This window comes from Coloeus monedula, assembly GCF_965178545.1.
Source record: "Coloeus monedula genome assembly, chromosome: 3".
Classification (NCBI taxonomy): domain Eukaryota; kingdom Metazoa; phylum Chordata; class Aves; order Passeriformes; family Corvidae; genus Coloeus; species Coloeus monedula.
Genome location: NC_138783.1, coordinates 3,943,664 through 3,962,467, shown reverse-complemented (window position 1 = coordinate 3,962,467; position 18,804 = coordinate 3,943,664). Strand labels below are relative to the sequence as shown.

The 18,804-nt window shown below is 40.3% G+C and overlaps 1 protein-coding gene across 1 annotated transcript in view; it reads right to left on the bottom strand.

The window, feature by feature from the left end:
- EPHA6 (EPH receptor A6) overlaps positions 1 to 18,214 on the bottom strand; it is a gene marked incomplete at its 3' end in the record, with an annotated part of 381,057 nt that extends 362,843 nt beyond the window's left edge. The window contains exon 1 of the mRNA XM_082277981.1: positions 18,109 to 18,214. Coding sequence (XP_082134107.1) covers positions 18,109 to 18,211 — 103 coding nt within the window. The 5' untranslated portion in view covers positions 18,212 to 18,214. The remainder of the gene's footprint in view (positions 1 to 18,108) is intronic.
- Positions 18,215 to 18,804: the final 590 nt, after the last annotated feature.

The following is an 18,804-nucleotide window of genomic DNA, read 5'->3' as shown; positions in this document are numbered from 1 at the left end:
CAGGCCCACTACTTCTGTAGTTCAGCGTAACTTTTCAACTCCAGGCAGCTAAATCAGAGTGTACCTTCATCCAGTCCATATTTTTACATCATAAAAAATGAAATGGGGTCATTCCTATTTTGCAGGCAGAAAAATTACAATGCAGAAAGCAAAGCAAATCTGCATCCAGGCAGGAAATAGCAGGTCCTGACTCACCTGCTTTTGCCAGCCAACAGGAATGCTAAGCTTGTCTGTATGAAGTGGTGCAGGGGCTGGAAAAGCCCATCAGTTTGCAGAGCTCTAGTCTGAACTACCACTCAGAATTCATCCACAAGCCATACAAATGAGCCTCCAGAAGTGACAGGACATTTATTATTATCCACTCCAGACCTATGGCAATGCCACACAAACAGGATGAAGATACTATTTCATACTGAAATTAAAAGACATGCTCCCTGATCTCCCTATTGACCCAATGTCCTGGTTCTGGCTGGGATAGAGATAATTTTCTACTTAGTAGCTGGTGCGGTGCTGTTTTGGATTTAGTATGGGAATAATGAGGGTAACACAGCAATGTTTTGTTGTTGCTGGCTAATGCTCACCCCAAGCCCAGGACTCTTTGAGGCTCATGCTCTGCCAGTGGGCAGGTGCACAAAAGGCTGGGAGGGAGCATGGCCAGGATACCTAAACCAAATTGGCCAGAGGGATATTCCACACCCCAGAACACCATGATCAGTGTATAACCTGCAGGGTGTCAGCTGGAAGGGGCTGATCATTGCTCAGGAATGGGCTGAGTGATGTGTGAGAGATGAGTAACTGTGTTGTGCATCACTTGCTTTTCTTAGGTTTTGTTTATCTCTCTTTTTAATCCCAACTGTTGTTGTTCTTTTTCATCACCATTATGATTATTATATTACATTTTACTTTGTTTCAATTATTAAACTGTTCTTATCTCAACCAACAAGGTTTTACTATTTCTGATGCTCCTCCCCATGCCACCAGGGAGGGTTGAGGGATTGAGCAAGTGGCTGCCTTGTACTTGCAATGTACCAACAATGACACCTAAGAAAGCAAGTGATGTGCAAAGGATAGAGGAGGACTACTAAGTCTACATTTGGGGTTTTTCTGCTGGTTAGAGGCAATGTGGTTAGTAATGACTTTAGCTGTCAGTAGATAAGGCAAGTCATCAGTAGAGCCACGAGTTCTGGGCATATCAAAGCAGAAGCAGTCATGACTTTCAAATGTGTAAATGCTCTCTAGCAAATTGATCAGTTTTTCTCCTTTGCTTCTTGAAGTGGTATCTAATTTTTTTGATACGTTATCTGCCTGAGAAGTGAACTATTTAAATACAGCTGGCCTTACTGCTATAGTCTGAAAGTGACCATGATGCACAGAGAAGGAGTTTAGCAGAAGTCATATGAAAAAAACGTTCCAGGTTGTAACATAAAGGCAACTCAGAAAATGAGGTTACCATTTGGCTATATTACATGTTTTCTTTTTTTTTTTTTAAACACAGAACCTCAAAAATACACCAAAAGAAATGCAAATTCTTAGAAAGCAGAGTTGTTACACTCGTGACAAATATTCCCTGAGATATCTCCTAGGTTTATATTAATGATGTTAAAATGTTTTTTATCTCCTTTGATTAAATATCCACACAGCTAGTCAGTTTAACGTTTTTGAGCTTTGTAATTCTCTGTTTCACTTCATCAATCTGTCACTTTTTCCACTAGCTTTTCATTTATAATTTATGGTGTCAAGCACCAAGTTTTCACAGCATGAACATTTTACAGGTGCTAGGTCAGGCTGTCAAGCTAAAGTACATGCTCATAACCAGTAGCTTTGAAAAATCTTGGTCTCTATGTACAGTGGAACATGAGCATGAAGGTTCAACTGTTTTTATCAATTAATCAAGTTTGCAATACCTTTAAAATTATCAACAAATAAATATACAGCATCTTGTCACTTACTTGACAGGAAATAAGTTTGACTATCTAACCAAAGATCAAATTACTTAAAATATTGGACAGCATGGAGTACTCACCTCTATTATGCACAGACTTTGAGCTTTGAATGATATACTTTTAACACATGTTCATGGAGATTTAAATTTCAAAGATAACTGAAGAGCATTAAATAGATCTCAGAATGCCATAATTCATGTAATAAACTGTTGAGTAACTGGTCTTGTATTCCACAGTATACAGCTATTCTCTTTTTCCTTTTGTGACTATAAAATAATTTAACTGGAGAAAATAAACTAATTTTTCTGATTTCACATCAAGAAGTGAAAGTAAAAAGACTGCTTTTGCATTTTTTTTTAATTTATTTTTCAAATTTTCTGTAGTGCAGGAGGTGATAGAGACAGGTACAGCACTACATCAGTAAAGGCAAGTGCTGGAAAGGCAGCAGCTCTCTGGGACTCGGCTCAAAGCACTGCTTCAAAGGGCTACTTGAGACTTAAGTGCCTGTTACACAACCCAGTGATGCAAGAGCAATGTCACTGAGGATGGCTGGAGCACTGCCCAGGGACTCTGCAGGCAATGCCAAATATAGTCTATATAATAATACACACACACTGCTAGTGAAGAAGACAGGAACCTTTATGTTTGAATGATTACCACAAAGGAAATGTTTGAATTAAAAAGTGCTTTATGACATTTTTCTTCAAAACTTTTTTCCCCGCTCTTTTGCCATTCTTCCTGAAGTGTCTGAGCACAAAAAACATGACAAGCGGACAAACAGCACCACGACTGTGGAGATGAGTTACTCTATTAAGGGAAATATAGGCAATAATTTAAAAAAATATTCTTTCCTCCTATCTGAAGACTACGATATAATGCTCAATGAAAATGCTCAATTTGTCTGGAAAGGCTATGCAGTCTACCACATAATTATAGAATAGTTCAGGTTAGAGGGGTCCTCTACAGATTATCTAGTCCAGCTGCATTGACAGGGACATCTTCCACTATCCCAGACTGCTCCAAACCCCATCCAACCTGCCCTTGAACACTTCTAGGGATGGGGCATCCACAGTTTCTCTGGGCAACCTGTGGCAGTCTTTCACCACCCTCCCAGTAAGGAATCTCCTCTTTATATCCAGTCTAAATCTACCCTCCTTCAATTTAAACCAGAGAGGAAGAGAGATGTTATGTTCAAAAGCCAAAAAAAAAAAAAAAAAAAAAAAAAAAAAAAAAAAAAAAAAAAAAATTCATAACAGAAGGCAGAACTGGAGCTGAAGGAAAAGAGGGATTGGAGAATGCAGAAGAGGTACTGAAAAGTGGTAACATTTAAAGGCTGTACAGGAAGACAATGAACACTGTTAAGAAGAAACATCATTATTCTTTGCACATCAGGAATGAGGCAGGAGCTGGAATGTGGATACAGCTAACAGGTTTTGCACACATTTGCCTTCATTAAAACAACTTGTCACCACAACTGTAGCTAGAATCCAAAATATGTCATCAGTAACTGATTAGTGTAAAATTCTAAATCGCTGTCTTTCAAAATACAGCAATTTACCAGACATACTAAAACTAAGACAACTAAAGCTGTCTTCACTTCTTATTTCAGACTGCATGGCAGAAGGCAAGAAGCAAGGTTTCATTTTCATTAATGACAGAGTTATTCTGGAATAAACAATATCCTTGATAGAGTTAGCATACATTAAATTGACACGGTTGGATCTATGAATAGTTTCAGGCCAAGCATTTTCTTACCTCGTGTATGGGGATTTATTTTGGCCTGTAAAAAGAACTATCGAGGATTATAAGGAGTCAGGCGGAGAAAATCAGTGTTAAGGAAATACTTTATGGTTAAAATTAAGTATATGATTACATCCCTAGTTAAAAGTGCTACTTTAAAGGGGATAGCATGTAAAATTTGTGGTGATGCCATGTTTTTATTGTATTTTCATATGTTTTCTGTATCCCAATGGTTCATCCCTACCTTCCCCACTCCTACTCCCAGTTGGTCTACCCCAGATCCAAGCCGCTCCCCCAGTGCTCCCAATATGGTTATCCCCTCCCCTTGTTCTGGCACCTTCCCTATCAATCACCCAAACCCCTCCTGGAGTTCTGGATTGTTCTGTGTCTGTCACCTGAGCCCTCCCTAATTACCCTTCTATGGTCCCCGTCAATCCCCCGAGACCCTGCCCCCTCGGATACCTCCCCTCTTGGAAATCCCCTAAACCTCGATGCCCCATTGGGGCATGTGATTCCTTTCCCTCCACCCCTCGAGACTATTGATCCACCTGAATGTCTATCCCTGTCCATATCCCTCCCCCAAAGACCCCTATTGGTCCCCTGTCGGGCCATCCCCCGCTGTAACACCTTCCTTTATAAGGTGTTTCACAGAGCTGCTCTGGGCTTGGCTCTCTCGGCTCCTTTTGGGCCGTGAACATGAGGCTGTATCCAAAGGCAGCCCTCCGCACAGCTTATCTTCTCCCTCATTGGGGTTGCTGACAGCCACAGCACCTGGAGCTTCAGCTTTCCTGCTCCAGAGGAGCAGCTTTAAAGCCTGGAGCCTTCGGCTCCTCCCCGCTGCTGCCGCACACCGCAGGTGCTGGCCCGGCTGAGGAGAGCGGTCACTGCGACAAAAACTGAATACTGATTTGTCACACAAAGTTCATAAACTCACACTGATTGATCTAAAGCCTCCTTTATTACTAGAGCTTGCAACCACCTTACCTGAGCAACTGGAAACACTCCTACTTTCCCACCTGTTCAAAATAATTCTCAGCCTATGAACAGAATTATTTTCTCATGGCAGGTTGCTTTACATTCTCCACAAATGCAATCAATTATTGTTTAGTGCAGTTTCCCATCACTAGTAATGAATGCCTTGATCGGAATCTCAGTGTGCTTTTTTGATTGCCCACGGTCCCTTCATTTCCAGTGCTTGCTCTCAATCAGATCGAGTGATTTAAATCTCATACTTAATTTAAAACACATGAAAGGGGAATTTTAAGATGTTTCGTTTGTGTAAATACCAGATTTATAACAATAAATATTATCTTTTATATTGCTACACAGCTCAATTTACTTGATCTAAAAGCAATATAACAGAGTAAGCACTGAGCAATCCTAATAGCCAAGCAGAATCAAATTAAGGAAGAAAAAGGAATCATAATGCATTAAGGTAAAATTACAGCTGAATTTGAGGATAATTTTATTCAATTTGACTTCACGAAAGCAGTACTTCTTCAGCATTAATTCATAATTATACAAACCAAGAAGTGGTTTGAATCTATAAAAATTACTTATGTTTTCTTTTAAGATATCATTAAATTGCTGTTTGTGCAACAACACCACATTGGTAGTGAACATTTTAGCTTATAATGTACATTTCATTGTATAAATGTCAGAAATAAGACTGGGTTAGGCAACTAAAACAAGTTGTAAAAGAGTTTTTTAGCTGCTTTAAATACAGCTAAACGTGAGCAAGTTCATAAAAGGCATGGTTTTGAGATGGATTTAACTGTGGAATTCATGGTGCAATTCCTCAGAAATAAGTCACGAGGCTGTTATTATTTCTTTTTAAAGTAATGTTCTTGACCAGGATAGGCTTGGTCTAATGGGTTTTTTTTCATGGAAAAGTTGGGAGGCATTGCCAACTCAACTAAAGGCTGAAACTCTATTGGGGGGGCGTGGACTATTGGAAGAGAAGGAATAATTCTTGCTATCTGGGATAATAAAGAAGAAAGGACATTAAATATGAATTATCAGACAATCCAAAGGGAGCCGAATAGAATTTATTTTATGAAATAGGAGTGTAGCAGCAGCCACCTTCATATTAACTGCTGACAAGCCAACCAAGCACCAATCCAACAACATGGGAATGAAGGAGACAAAAATCCCAGAAAATGCCCAATATTCATCGAAGTTAAAATACTACTGTTGCACAAAGTACCAGTCAAATCTCAGCAGCAAAGGTGTATGTGGTCCTGGCCACTTTTTTTTTTCAAGAAAGAGTGAATTAAACAGGATGAAGAATAAGCAAAGGCAACTGTAACTGTCACAGAGATCAGAAATCTCAAATGAAAGACAAAAACCACACACCAAACCCCAAAAGAAGAGATGTGACTCCTCCTACAACAGTGAGCTGGATAAAAAATGAGAATGGAAAGATGGTCTTAAGCTTTGGGACAATGCTAGCACAAGCATAAATGAATAAGCACCATTCACTAATAAATGCAGCCCATAAACGTATTTGAATTTCACAGCACTGAAGTTCACAACAACTTTCCACCAGGAGCAATGAGAGAACATGCCTTAACTAGATTTAAGGTGAAAGTTAATAATTGTATACAGCATCACAGGAGGCATTTGATGGTGGTAACAAAGCTTTTTCCCAACCCTTTGCTACAGAGCCCCTCAATGCAGCGTAAATAATTTTGGCACATACTACTATAATGCAAATACAGCTCTTTCTCTCAAGAATAATTAAAAATGCTTTCAATGCCAGTAATGGTACAGTGACATATTTTCCTCACTGCCATGGAAATGAAGCCACTTGCTGAATGATAAACTGCTCCTTCCACTGCTAATTTCATTTCCTGTCTTGGAAGCCAAGGGTCACCTCTCCCTCCAACCCATCTGCTTTTGGTTCACAGTAAAAAGAACTTAAATAATAATTGAACTCCCCTCACAGAATTTCAATACAGATCTCTGCAAACTACTGCATTTATCTTAAACGTAAGTGTCCAAAGGGCATAATCCACATTATGGACTAATAGCCTGTAAAACTGCATTTTATGAACTGTAGCAGTTTTCAGCAATAAAAAATAGAATCAATGGACTCAAGTTGGTAACATTTCTTTCCTACTTCACATTGGAATTAATTCAATTTTTGTATTTTTAAAATTATGTACATTTTAAAAAGCACTAGAACCTGTTTGGAGTCTACAAATCTCTATGCTTACAGCTATGTATGACATATTGTTATATAAACCTTCTTTTTTAACCACCAGACGAGACTCAACATTCTGTAAATTACAATATTCACATAAGAAAGTCAGGAAAGTTAGATTGTTTTTTTATCTTCTGTTCCGTCTTCCTATTTTCTTCCCCTCCTCTCCCTTATCAGAAATGTACAGTACCATCTCACTATCTGAATAAACGATAGCTCACTGCTATTTTAGCTTTTGTCATAAAAATTCATTACTTCAGTGTAATGAAAATCGTACTGATGTGCCTCACAACTGCATAAATGTTTCTCTGCTCAAAGAACACTACCTCCATGAAGCTCACCAAAAAGAGTTTTTTCCTTTATTCATAAAGCATTTCATTCCAAGACTATTTCTTCATTTCTTTCTATAGTTTTCTTAGTTTAAACCAGATCAAAAAGCTTTTAACACATGTCCCATGAAATAAAGGCCCTGAAACCAGACATTCAAAGTAATTTTTTTTTTGTCCATGTTGAATAACTGTGAAGTCAACCTGAGCTGCTATCTGGCAGCTCAAATAATCAGGTAATTTGGATGATGCATTCACTGAATTCAGTGCAATCACATCTCATCTGGAGATAAGAACACCAGATATCAGAAAAGAATAGCTTAGGTCGGAGAAAGACTCAAGCAGACAAAATCACAGTTAAAATATTTCAGTGCAAAAGACTGAACAGTTCTTCAGTCCCTCTTTCCACAGACTGAACATGAACTCATTAACTTTTTCTTTTCCTACAGACACTAAGAAAAAGAAGACCCTTAACTAAACAGTGGTTAACTGAAGGTTATTATTTTACATAAACCAAATACTGCACCACTGAATTACAGTGTATCCTTGATTTTATTTACACAACTCAGTGCAGTTCCATATGATTCACTTCAGCCATCCATGCTTGCAAAGGGACATACAGTAAATTACCTTTGTGCAGGAAAAATATTTGGCTATTTGGGGATTTTTTCATTCATTTATTCCCACTTCTGGAATTTCAGGTGAATTACTAGAACCTTCCAATTTAACAGAGTGAGTCCCTTACAAAAATGAAGTCATTTGATTCCACCAACACTGACACATGTAGTTACTAACTACACTGGGGGGTGGTAAGGAAAGCTGTAGGGAACACTAATGTAAATTATCTGCTAACAGAGCACATCGAAAACTCCTGTTTTGAGGTATGTGTACAAGTGAAGAAGATACTTAGGCCAAACATCTCCACAGGGTTTTTACAATGACCTTTTTATCAAAGGGCCACATTTCACATTTAGTCAAATAACATGGAAATAATACTGACAGCTCGGGAGAGAAAAGAAAGACCAGACCAGGATCTCTATCGCTGCAGCCACACCATGATTCAGTGGTTTTATCAAAACTCAGAAATTGTAGGGGTATTTTGGACTCATCTAAACCTTCAAGCAATTCAGAATTTCATAGAAAAAGAATTAATTTCTGTTCTACATAAAACAAACTAGATTATAAACCATCCAGGTCTCCAGGCTGAAGCCTGAACAATCAGATGAGCTACATTGTAATTTATCCATTAACCTTTACAATGTGTGTCCCATGATCCACCTGAACCACAAATGGAGGAACAAATGCAAATCAAGAAGAACACTGTTGTCACTAGATTTAGTGTAATCTATATACAGTTCTAAATGTCAACATCTAATCAAGCCTAATCTATTATTGATCTTTTTTGTTTTCAAAATATTCATCTACGGCACAAATTTCCATCAGCTTTTATTTCTTCAGGCACATCTCTCAAGTATAAAATGCATCTGTCAGACTAGAGCTATTAAAAATAATTTCCTAATTTGCTTTAAAGCAATTGAAACCTACTAATGCTAAGGCCTCGGGACATTACTTAAAATCCAAACTACTCATTACACAATTTGTAAGGCAAATTATTAGTGGTAAAGTGAATAGGATAAGCACTACTGGAACTTTTCATGTACTCAGTGATGCTGAAGGGATGCCATGAGAAAGGAACAGCCTCAGAAACTCCCTACAAGGGTGACCTCCACCAACCTCCTCTATGGTTATGGCTCTTGTTACTCAACTCTTTGAACTTCCAACACCATTTTTTGCCTTCTAAACATGGAGTTTAAACATGGAAAATGCAAGTTTCAAAATTCCTTTGCTGCTTCATGTAATTTACTGGCAAGGTGCATGTGTTCATTATCATCTAATGCTTACAGCCTGGAAGTTGGCAGCTCTCTTGCCTTAAGTAATTCAGATCATTTGGTAGAGGATTACACTGTCAATCTAAATAAAGCACCCTATGTGAATGATAGTTGAAGAGGGGGAGAGAAAAAAAATGAAGCTTCAGAATATAAAATTAGCAGTAGAAAAGGAAAGTTTGTATTACCTAAATTTTTACACTAATGGGATTAGCAAGTCCCACACTCAGAAGTCAGGAAAAGCCAGAGCTGAAGTAGTCCCTGTGGCTCAGAGTCTCCATCAAAGAGAGCTGGTTCCCGTGAGAGTGGGAGTCAAACAGCTCCCTGGGCCAGCTGGCCAAGCTTCCTGCTGTGAGGTTCATGCCTTGCCCTCAGGAAGGCTCTTAAGACACCAAGTACTCAAAATGGCAAGAAAGTTTCAGGTCTTTAATTTGTGTGCTACAAATCTACTTCATCTTCAGTGACCATTTTGAGAGACTGGGTTTTGATACATCATGGATTTTAAAACAGGAAGACAGTGCACCTAGCAGAGAACAACTTTGTTATGGACAGGAAGAAAAATGAGTTTCACTGAAGACTACACTGAAAGCCAAGGTGCTGTATCTACCTCTGCCACCTACATGTGAGCACATCAAAAACTAATTCCTTGGAATTTGCACTGGGTGTCACAGACTGCTGGTCACCTGAACCAAAAGCTTTGGTCTTTAACTCTTCTCCTCAGATCAGTGCTATGAAGACATGAAGGCTTATTCAAAAGAATATTGTGAAAATAGTAGTTTTGAAGAGATCCAACACTGAAAAAAGAACTCTCTGTGCAGCCTAAAGTTTGCACAGAGCCTTGGATTAAACAACAGTGACGAAAAATGCTGGTGGATTCCTTCCAGCCACCAGCATTCACCTTTCTACACTAGATGGGATGCCCTTTAGCTAGTCTGTAGGAAAACTGGAGTATATGTTAATATCATTATATTCACCTCTGTCAAGAGGAACCGTTAAATGTGGAATATTATGTGATTTTCTGGTTGCCTTTTGCAATCCCAGACTTCTTCAGATGCAGCTTTTATGATACCTGTCTCTAGTGGGACCATTTTTCCATCTGTAGTGTCACTCCTTCCTTTTAATACAACACCATCTTACAAAAGCAAATTCTTACCCTTAGCATGAGATGTGTATCTATGTTTCTTAAGAGAGTTAGGTTAACTCTTTCTGAAATTCAGTGTAAATCTGTAATTTAATGACATTTTTACCAAAATCACAGGGTAAGCGTTCCTAGTTTTGTCTCTTCACAATAGATTTTGGGTTCCCATTGCATCTGATGGAAGCTGAGTGAGAGTTTGGCTGAGAAGCTGTGTGCCACAGCTCTCATCATGTTTCTCCATACCTAAATGCTAACGGTATTCATTTTTACCTAAATTAAATGTTCCTCTAAAAAATAAAGTCCACTCAACTAAATTATTAAATCTAAAATAACCCTCTGAGTGCGTGTTTCTAGTGTATCATTCTGGCATGGAAGTGTTCAGCAACTTCTGTAGTACAAACAAAATCAATCTACCAGAGACAAAGGTTTTACATTTCCCTTGCTTTCCTTTTCAAAGGTTTTCAGCAGCCACACAAAACTGGACTGTGCACACAAGGACTGTGGAATTTTATATGGTCCCACTTGGTTTAGCAGAAAGTGCTGGATTCAAACCACATTTTGAAATATGAATCCTTCATCTAAATGCTTTCCATGCAATCAATTTCCAGCCACAAATACTGGAAGCACTGCAGAAGAAAATGGCTAGGTCTCCTTTGATATTTTTTAATATGTCCAAAATATGTTTGAACAATTCTAAATTTTAGCGAAAGTTTTTTCTATAAAATTTGATTTTAAATCAGCAGGTGAATCCCACTGAGAAAATTAGCCTGGGAACATTCAGAAAGATAACTTTACCCCGATTAAAATGCTAGTGCATTATCTTATGGAATGCTTTCTATTTAGCTCTTTTATTCCTTTATTTTAAGCAAGAAGCAACCAGCAGTCAGAGAATACAAATTACAGCAGCAAGTGCACTCTAACCAAGGGTCCCTAGCCAAAACAAATCACTCATTACATGCATCAATGATACTGTTTGCTGTATGTGACTTTTCCCCTTTTGTTCTAGGTGCAGAAGCCATTAAATGGATTGAGGCAGTGGAGCTCCCAGCAAATTCATCTTTTAACTATGTTCTTATTCTGTAGGTGCACCTCCACAGGAGGTTGTCACACATGGTGCCTGCTGCCCACCTTCCTTCTGCACTGAAGTGCCACAGCACTGACTATTTTAATCTAAAACTTGTGTAATGGCATAAACATGCTGGCATGAAGGAAAGCTGTGTTATCAATGCAGTTAACATACCCAGATATTGAAATGTTCCCTCTGGATTGCTGTGTTTATGTCACTGCTTCTCACCTAAGTATCGCTTGTGCTGTCCCACTTCCCCTCATCAATGGGATACCGCTCCTCTTGGAGAATCTGCCAGGAAACACCAGACACCTTCAAAGAGTGTCTGGGACTCAGATACCTTACAGCAAATGAAACCACCTCTCAGGAGGAAAAAAAATCTGTCAGCTTCCTAGAAATCTACCTAAACACAAACCAGGAATTTCTATTTAGAGACAAAATACATTTTAAATCCTCAGATGATTCTACAGAAAGGACTTTTTATTTTTAATCTAATCTCCTCATGAAATAAGTGCTTTTGAATTTTAAAGACCTGGCCCTACTTGACTGTCAAAAGAAATGGTCAGTCAATAATTTTACAACATTTTTTTACTCTAGTCTTAATTTAAAGATCAAAATACCCCTAACATCCTTTAAAAACACAGGAAGCTTTATATATTTAGAACTTGAATAGATCCATAAAAGAAAGTAATAGTAGCTGCTGGCTTGAAGGCGGAGGAGTACTATGACCTACTGTAAAACAATTGTTTAAAGAGCAGAAAACAGTTTGTACAGTATCATAAACTGGGGGGGTGGGCAACACCCATGCATATTTGGGCAGGGTTTATTATCCATAAAACTATCTACAGCCTCATTAAAATACCTTCATTTATTAAAAGTAACAAATCTCTAATTATTAATTATCAAGGTATTCAGCAGCTTTTTTTTTTTTTTTTTTACAGGGTGGTAGAATTTAGTCCGAACACAGATACCCAAGACAGTAAGTGAGAGAAATGCTAACTTCAAGAAATATTATGTTGTGTGGGTGAGAAAAATCAGCAGAACTTTCCTACTGACTTGGAAAATCTTTAGGGGGTTTGGGTTTTGCTGAGATGATTTTGGGTTTTGTTTTGGCTTTTAGGGTTTTTTAATACAATGGATTAGCAAGCTTCAGCTATAAAACATGCAGTTTATTTAAAGTCATGATTGGTCTCCAAGCTTTGCTCTGTAACACATTAAAATTAGCACTGAGGTCACAAATGGCTGCTGGATTAACTGAAGTGATTTCTCTTCAATGATTATTTTGAGCAGACTGGTTCTTAGATGTGGGAATGATCAATAGCCAACCTACACAAAAGGTGTTGCAATATTAATAACAAAAGCATCCTTGGAACTAAAATAAGGATAGCTGGAATAAGTGTTAGGAAGACTAAGGGGATTATGAGAAAGGAACAAGCTAAAGATAATTTCACTGTTGAATTTTAATCACTTTTGTATGGTCCAGAAAGACATACTGAAAAAAATTGTGTTTTTATCATGTGAGAGACATCTTTTCAGCAGTAATTCTCAGTTCTAACACCTTACCATAAAGATTGACATATCATTTACAAGTTAAAAACCAGCTTCTGAAGGCGTATTGTTCACAACAGATAGTTTTTTGTTCACCTCTCCTGCACTGTAACATGGCTTCTGGAGGTCAGGATAGATTTTGGATAAATAATTTATCCAAACTTGTCTATTTCTATCTATTTTATCATTCTCCCTGTCACAGAGTTCAGCATGTTAATGGGCATATCAAACACAAGGCCAGCCTCATCTTTGTGTCAATGTCAAGTTGGGGAAATCCAAGGATCCTAATGAAACATTCCAGCTAACACACACAGCTGGAATAGGAATATATCCTAAAGCAGCTATACTATGTTGGGATATAAGAACAGTAAAATGCTTCCCATATTGTACACATGCATAATTTTCCCCAAATCCCTAATCAGTAAAATGAGATTTTTAAACATTAGACTTTTCATCAAAAAAGAAAAAAAAAAGCCAACAAAATGGGTATTGACTTACTCTGTATATTACTGACAAAGAACTTATTGAACTTCTAGGCTTTCCTAAAATTCTCAAGTGAAAATTCTAACATCAGATATCCTAAACAAGCCCTCATGCCAAGTAATGAACTAAAAGTATCTATCTGGAAACACAGAAGAGATTTTAATAAGAAAAACTCAATTTCCTACATGCTTTTTCATTCTTTTTCTTTGGTAAACTTTTTGACCTCCCAGAGGGAGTGATGTCTGACCAGATAGTTAAATTTGTAAACTTCAGGAAACACTTCAATTCCTCTGTGGTGTTTTCACTCCTGTAAATTACATGAAAACTACTGCACTGATTTAGTTTTTAAACTGTATCTGCTTAAGCTATGCATTTATTAATATTTAATATTTCCATGCCAATCATGCTCATTTGTCCAAAAAAACCTTCATATCCAGACAGCACTCAGTACTGCCAAATACAACACCAGGAATGTGTCCTGAACCATTAATTGCAAATCTGTTCATTTCATGGCAGAAAAATACAGGCTTTTGGATAACAAGTCATTTCATGCATATCTACAACTGCAGAGGTTCCCAGGTCTTCATTAGCACACAAGTCCATATGGATGTGGGATTTTACACACTGGTAAAAATGTTCTTAAAAGTTTCTTAAGAACTTGAAACTGAAGTATGATTCTGCTCCTGATTTTATCTGCATGCTGAAAAGGGAATGACACACATTAACTGGCTTTGTTTATTTAATTTTCTCATGTTTTTGTAATAACGTAAAAGCTCATTGAAGTGTGAGCTGGACAACTGAACAGCAGAATTCACCGGGACTAGCACAACACAGGCAGCAGCACAGCCTTTTTACAGTACTTTAAGTCCTCAAAGAGATATCCTCTAGCAGTAAAACATCAGCTTCATTCAGAGAAAAGTTCCGTCTCTCTACACTTAGTCCTTGGTCTCCTTATTGCTACTCAGAAGAAATTCTGAGTTCTGTATTCAGAAAGAGTGCCTGTATGTGGTAGATGGCACTTCTGTAAAAATAAATATGCAAATAAAAATGAGCCAACCTCTTTGATGAATACCTCAAGGTCATTAATAATCTACCCGATATTTTACTACCAGAATCAAAAAGCTTTATTACCTACTTGGAGCTACCCAATTTACATCAAGTCTAATCATTGTGAAAATAAAGGCTGTATGAATTTCAGAACTGACATTTGACATTATTTCTTATTTCAACTTTTTTTACTGTTAGAAGAAAAAAATGAATGCAGGTGCTTTCTAGAGGTATGAATAGAAAGACCAACCTTGCATAACCTCACAAGAAGTAATGACACCCGGAAACTGAAAACGCAACAGCTTTTTTACACTTCACTGATAGGCAGGATGCATTAGAAACTCTGCAAGTTCTGTAGTTGGCTTCAGGAATTAATTGTCTAGTGATAAGATAATGGGAGATACAACCTGAAAGGAGCCAGGGTACAGAAACTCTTTCTGGTTTACATATATGAAGAAACAAATATGTTTTCTCATTTTTATGTATGTAGAAACATTCATGTGTGCATGCTTAGCACAGGAAACTGTTGAGCCATTACCTGGTATGACCTTTATCTTAAAACGTCCCACATGTTTTGCATAAGGAACTGCACAGGTCAGCTGCCATTATCTGTAATTTTAGGTCTGACAGCAATTGCCCAATTCATTGTGTTCTAGCAAGCAAAGAGCAAAGCTACACCACGGCACGCTGAGATCTTGCACAGTAACCTGTTCATACTGGATGTCATGGACAACCATTGAAAATCTGTATGAACATTCACTCAACCTCCACCATTAACTGAGCCCTCTGTTCCAAGCAGTTCTGCCAAATACTGCAGTGCTCACTGCTCCTATGCAATTCCATGGCCTTGCCCACCCTACAGGGTTTTTCTGAGCAGTAAAAAATAGCCCTTGGCATGGTCATAATATGTTTTTGAACTGATCACTCCATGAAGATGAGTAAGTTCACTTCCCTGTCAATAGTATTGTTTGTGCCTGCCTTGCTACAGATTCTCTAAGACACCACGCATTGATTTACTGGCTGAAGAATGACAACCTAAGAGCCTTAGAGCTGTATAAAAACATATGTAGTTCTTTCTGTTTGACAAGAACAAAAAAGATTAATCCCAGCATGGTTATAATAACAATTTATAAGACCAGAGTATATTATTTTTCTGAAAATCCCTCTTTAATAACAGGAAACAATCCAGTAAGAACGAAGTGGGAGACCTGTCTGTTTACCAAATCAGATTAATAAACCTATTTCCATCCTTTTCACCCAAACAATCAAGAGACCCAAACAAAACATTGCTTTGCAATTTAGTATTAATGCTGGTCTGTTTCTGAACACAAAAAAGAAGACAAAATGTAACAGATAGCAAAGTTAATAGTTGTAATAATTATTAGTGAAAACCCAACAGCAATTATTGCAAAGGTGTTTTCAACACATGCATGCTGAAAATATCACTTCAGGAAAATTTAAAGAAATTATGTTTCCTCACAAGATTTAAAACAGTACTTTGCAGCTGGGATTCCAAGTGTTAGTAACCGGCATTTTAACCTTCCACATTTAAGTGTTTCCACAAAGGGCAACTTTTTTATTGTAGTAACTTCCTTTCCTTAAATTCCTGGATTTAGAAGAAGTTATCATTAAAAGCAGACTCTTTTTGCTAGCATTTTATTAACCAGGTGGGGGTGTGTGTATTACAGCACCTGTATTAATTCAGTCTATTTTCAGTTCACTTGGGTTTTGTTGGGTTATATTTAGTGAGCTGTATTTATTACTTGTTTTCTATGGTGATATGGCAGTGCCAAAGGTAAGAGGCTGCTTGTTCTACTGAAGTTTGGAAGCAACGTGCAAAAAAAGAGGTTACTCAGCAGTTAGGAAATTCACCAGTACTCTCTTGCAGCCAACACCACAACACCTGACCTTGTTAGGAAAAGTTACATCAACATCAAGAAACCACTTCATCCCTGACATACTTTGATAACTTTTCCCCATCCTTTGCTCACCTTTTAAAACACTATTTAAACACTACTGATTTAATCCCAGAATATCAAACACTAGTTTAGAAACCTAATCTTAGCTGCATTATTTGATAAAAACTCTTTGCCTTTGATGCTATTATGCTGCCTTAGCTATTCTACAACACCAAGAATATATATATATTTTTTAAAATCACATCCATGTGTCATGTTAGGCCTTACGGTAACGCAGCAGACATTAGCATGCACTAATGGCTGTGACATCAAAGGAAAACTGGGTTGTGCCACCATGAGAGTCTGATGTCTTCCAAGACTTAAGAAAGGGCAAAAATCAGCCTTGATACGATTGTAGGCTCTACAATTACAAACTGGAATTATTCATCACATTCAGCATGGGAGAGATAAAGGAATCATACTAAGTCGGAATGTCCTTGCCGTAACTCACCCTGATGGCACAGGGGCTTTGTGGCCATACCATGGTTCTCCCCCATTCTCTAGAGATCTTATTCTCTGATTTTACTGTACTGAGGTGGTTACAAAGAACACTGAAAACAAACTGCCGAACAAAAATGTGAAAACACATGAACCGTATATTTGATAGTACTCCACGACTAAACCCAGTTTGTTTTCTTTCCCCATTACTTTCCATCATTGCCAATTTCAACACTCCTTGAAATTCCTGTCAGCAGCAACATTTAGAGCTACCCTTCAGTTCCTGTATTTTCAGTCACATCACACTAAAACCCAAAAAAAGCCAGATTGCACAAAAATAATGTTAAAGGTACAGAAGACTCATACTTTAGAAGCAGATGCATCCTCTGCAACTTAAATAGAGAAATGTACATAAAACAAGCAGTTCAGGAAATTCTCTGCTCTATCCAGATATTTGATAACATATAGTGTGATGTTTCATAATCAGGTCTGGGCTCCTTTCTTCAGCTCTTCCTAACAAAATATTTTATCTTCGGCGTGTGCTACACATTTTTATTTCTATAAACAGAATGATTCCCTTCTTAATCCGGAGGTACTTTTCTTAAGCGCACACCTTACAACCCAAAGAATTAAAATACCGTCTTCAGTGAGACCTGATGAGAATGCACCTGTTACAAAGATCCCAAATGGGGTTTTTTTTTCCGACAATCAGCCCGTAGCGTGCAGAGATTAGGGGTTAAGGACAGCCAGGCACCTTTTAACAGTTTGCTCACCAGCAGCAATTCCCCCTAAGGCGCGATGAGCTCTCTCAAACCCATTCTGAAGGGCTTTGCGTTCGGCAGGACCGAAGCAAACCTTAAACCCACAGATCAAGTAAAATGATGCTACCGCTCCACCTCGCCGGGAGGTAACTTTCGGTTCCCTGCTCTCAGTCCCACACCCCGGCGGCTGAGGGTGCCCGGCGCGACCGTGGAGAGCTGCCGGCAGCCGCGGAGTTATCCCCGGCGGGGGCCGGCAGCTCGCCCTGCCGGGGCGGGGTGGGCAGCGGAGCCCCGCTACTCCTCTGGCCGCAAGCGCCCAACTTTTGGGGGCGGCAGGAAGGGGTGGCCGCCGGGAGGCGCCCGGTCCCGCATCCCTGTGGCCCCGCATCCCTGTGGCCCCGCGTCCCTGTGGCCCCGCATCCCTGTGGCCCCGCATCCCTGTGGCCCCATCCGCGGCCGGGAGAGGCCGAGCTGGCGGCCGGAGGTGCCGACCCTCCCTCACAGCCGTCGCCCGGCGGAAAGTTGCGGGGAGCCCGCAACGCAGCGCACCCGCGGCCGCCCTCACTTACCGTGGTTGCTGGCGACGTGCCCGGCGGCGGCGGGGCGCGCTGTCAGCAGGGGGAGGAAGAGGCCGACTCTCCAGAGCAATGCCCTCACCTCACTACACCCCATGGCTGGTGGCCGCCGAGCGCCCCGCGACCTCGGCCCGCGGAAGCTGCCCGTGCTCCCCCAGGCCGGCGGGGACCGCCGCCGCCCCGCCGGGCTGCGCTGCCTGCACTGCCGCCGGGGGCTGCGCGGGCCGGGGCGGGCGCATCCACCGCCGGGGTCCCGGGGCACGGCGGCAGCCCGGAGGGCGAGGGCGAGAGGGGGCGCCGGGACCCCCGCTGCCGCCCTGCCGCGAGGGGCGGCGGCGCTGGCAACAGGGAGAGCTCCGGCAACTTCCAGGCGGTGGCGGCGGGGGGGCGTCGCGCCCCTCTCCCTCCGCCGGCTCCGGCCGGTGGCACCTTCAGCCCCGCAGGAGCGCCCCTCGCAGCCTCAGCAGCCTCCTGCACGGGAGCAGCCTCCTCCCCCGGCCGCGCCGCACGGTGTCCCGCATCCCCGGCGGGAGGCAGCGCCGAGAGGCTTCAGGCTCCCACGGTGGAGCGCGACGAGGGCGAGAAGGGCCGGCGACTTCTCACGCTCCCGAATGCATCAAGGAAACTTGCAGGGCGGCATCCCCGACCCTCCGCCGCCGTGCCCGGCTCTGCCGCTCGCCCCTCTCAGTC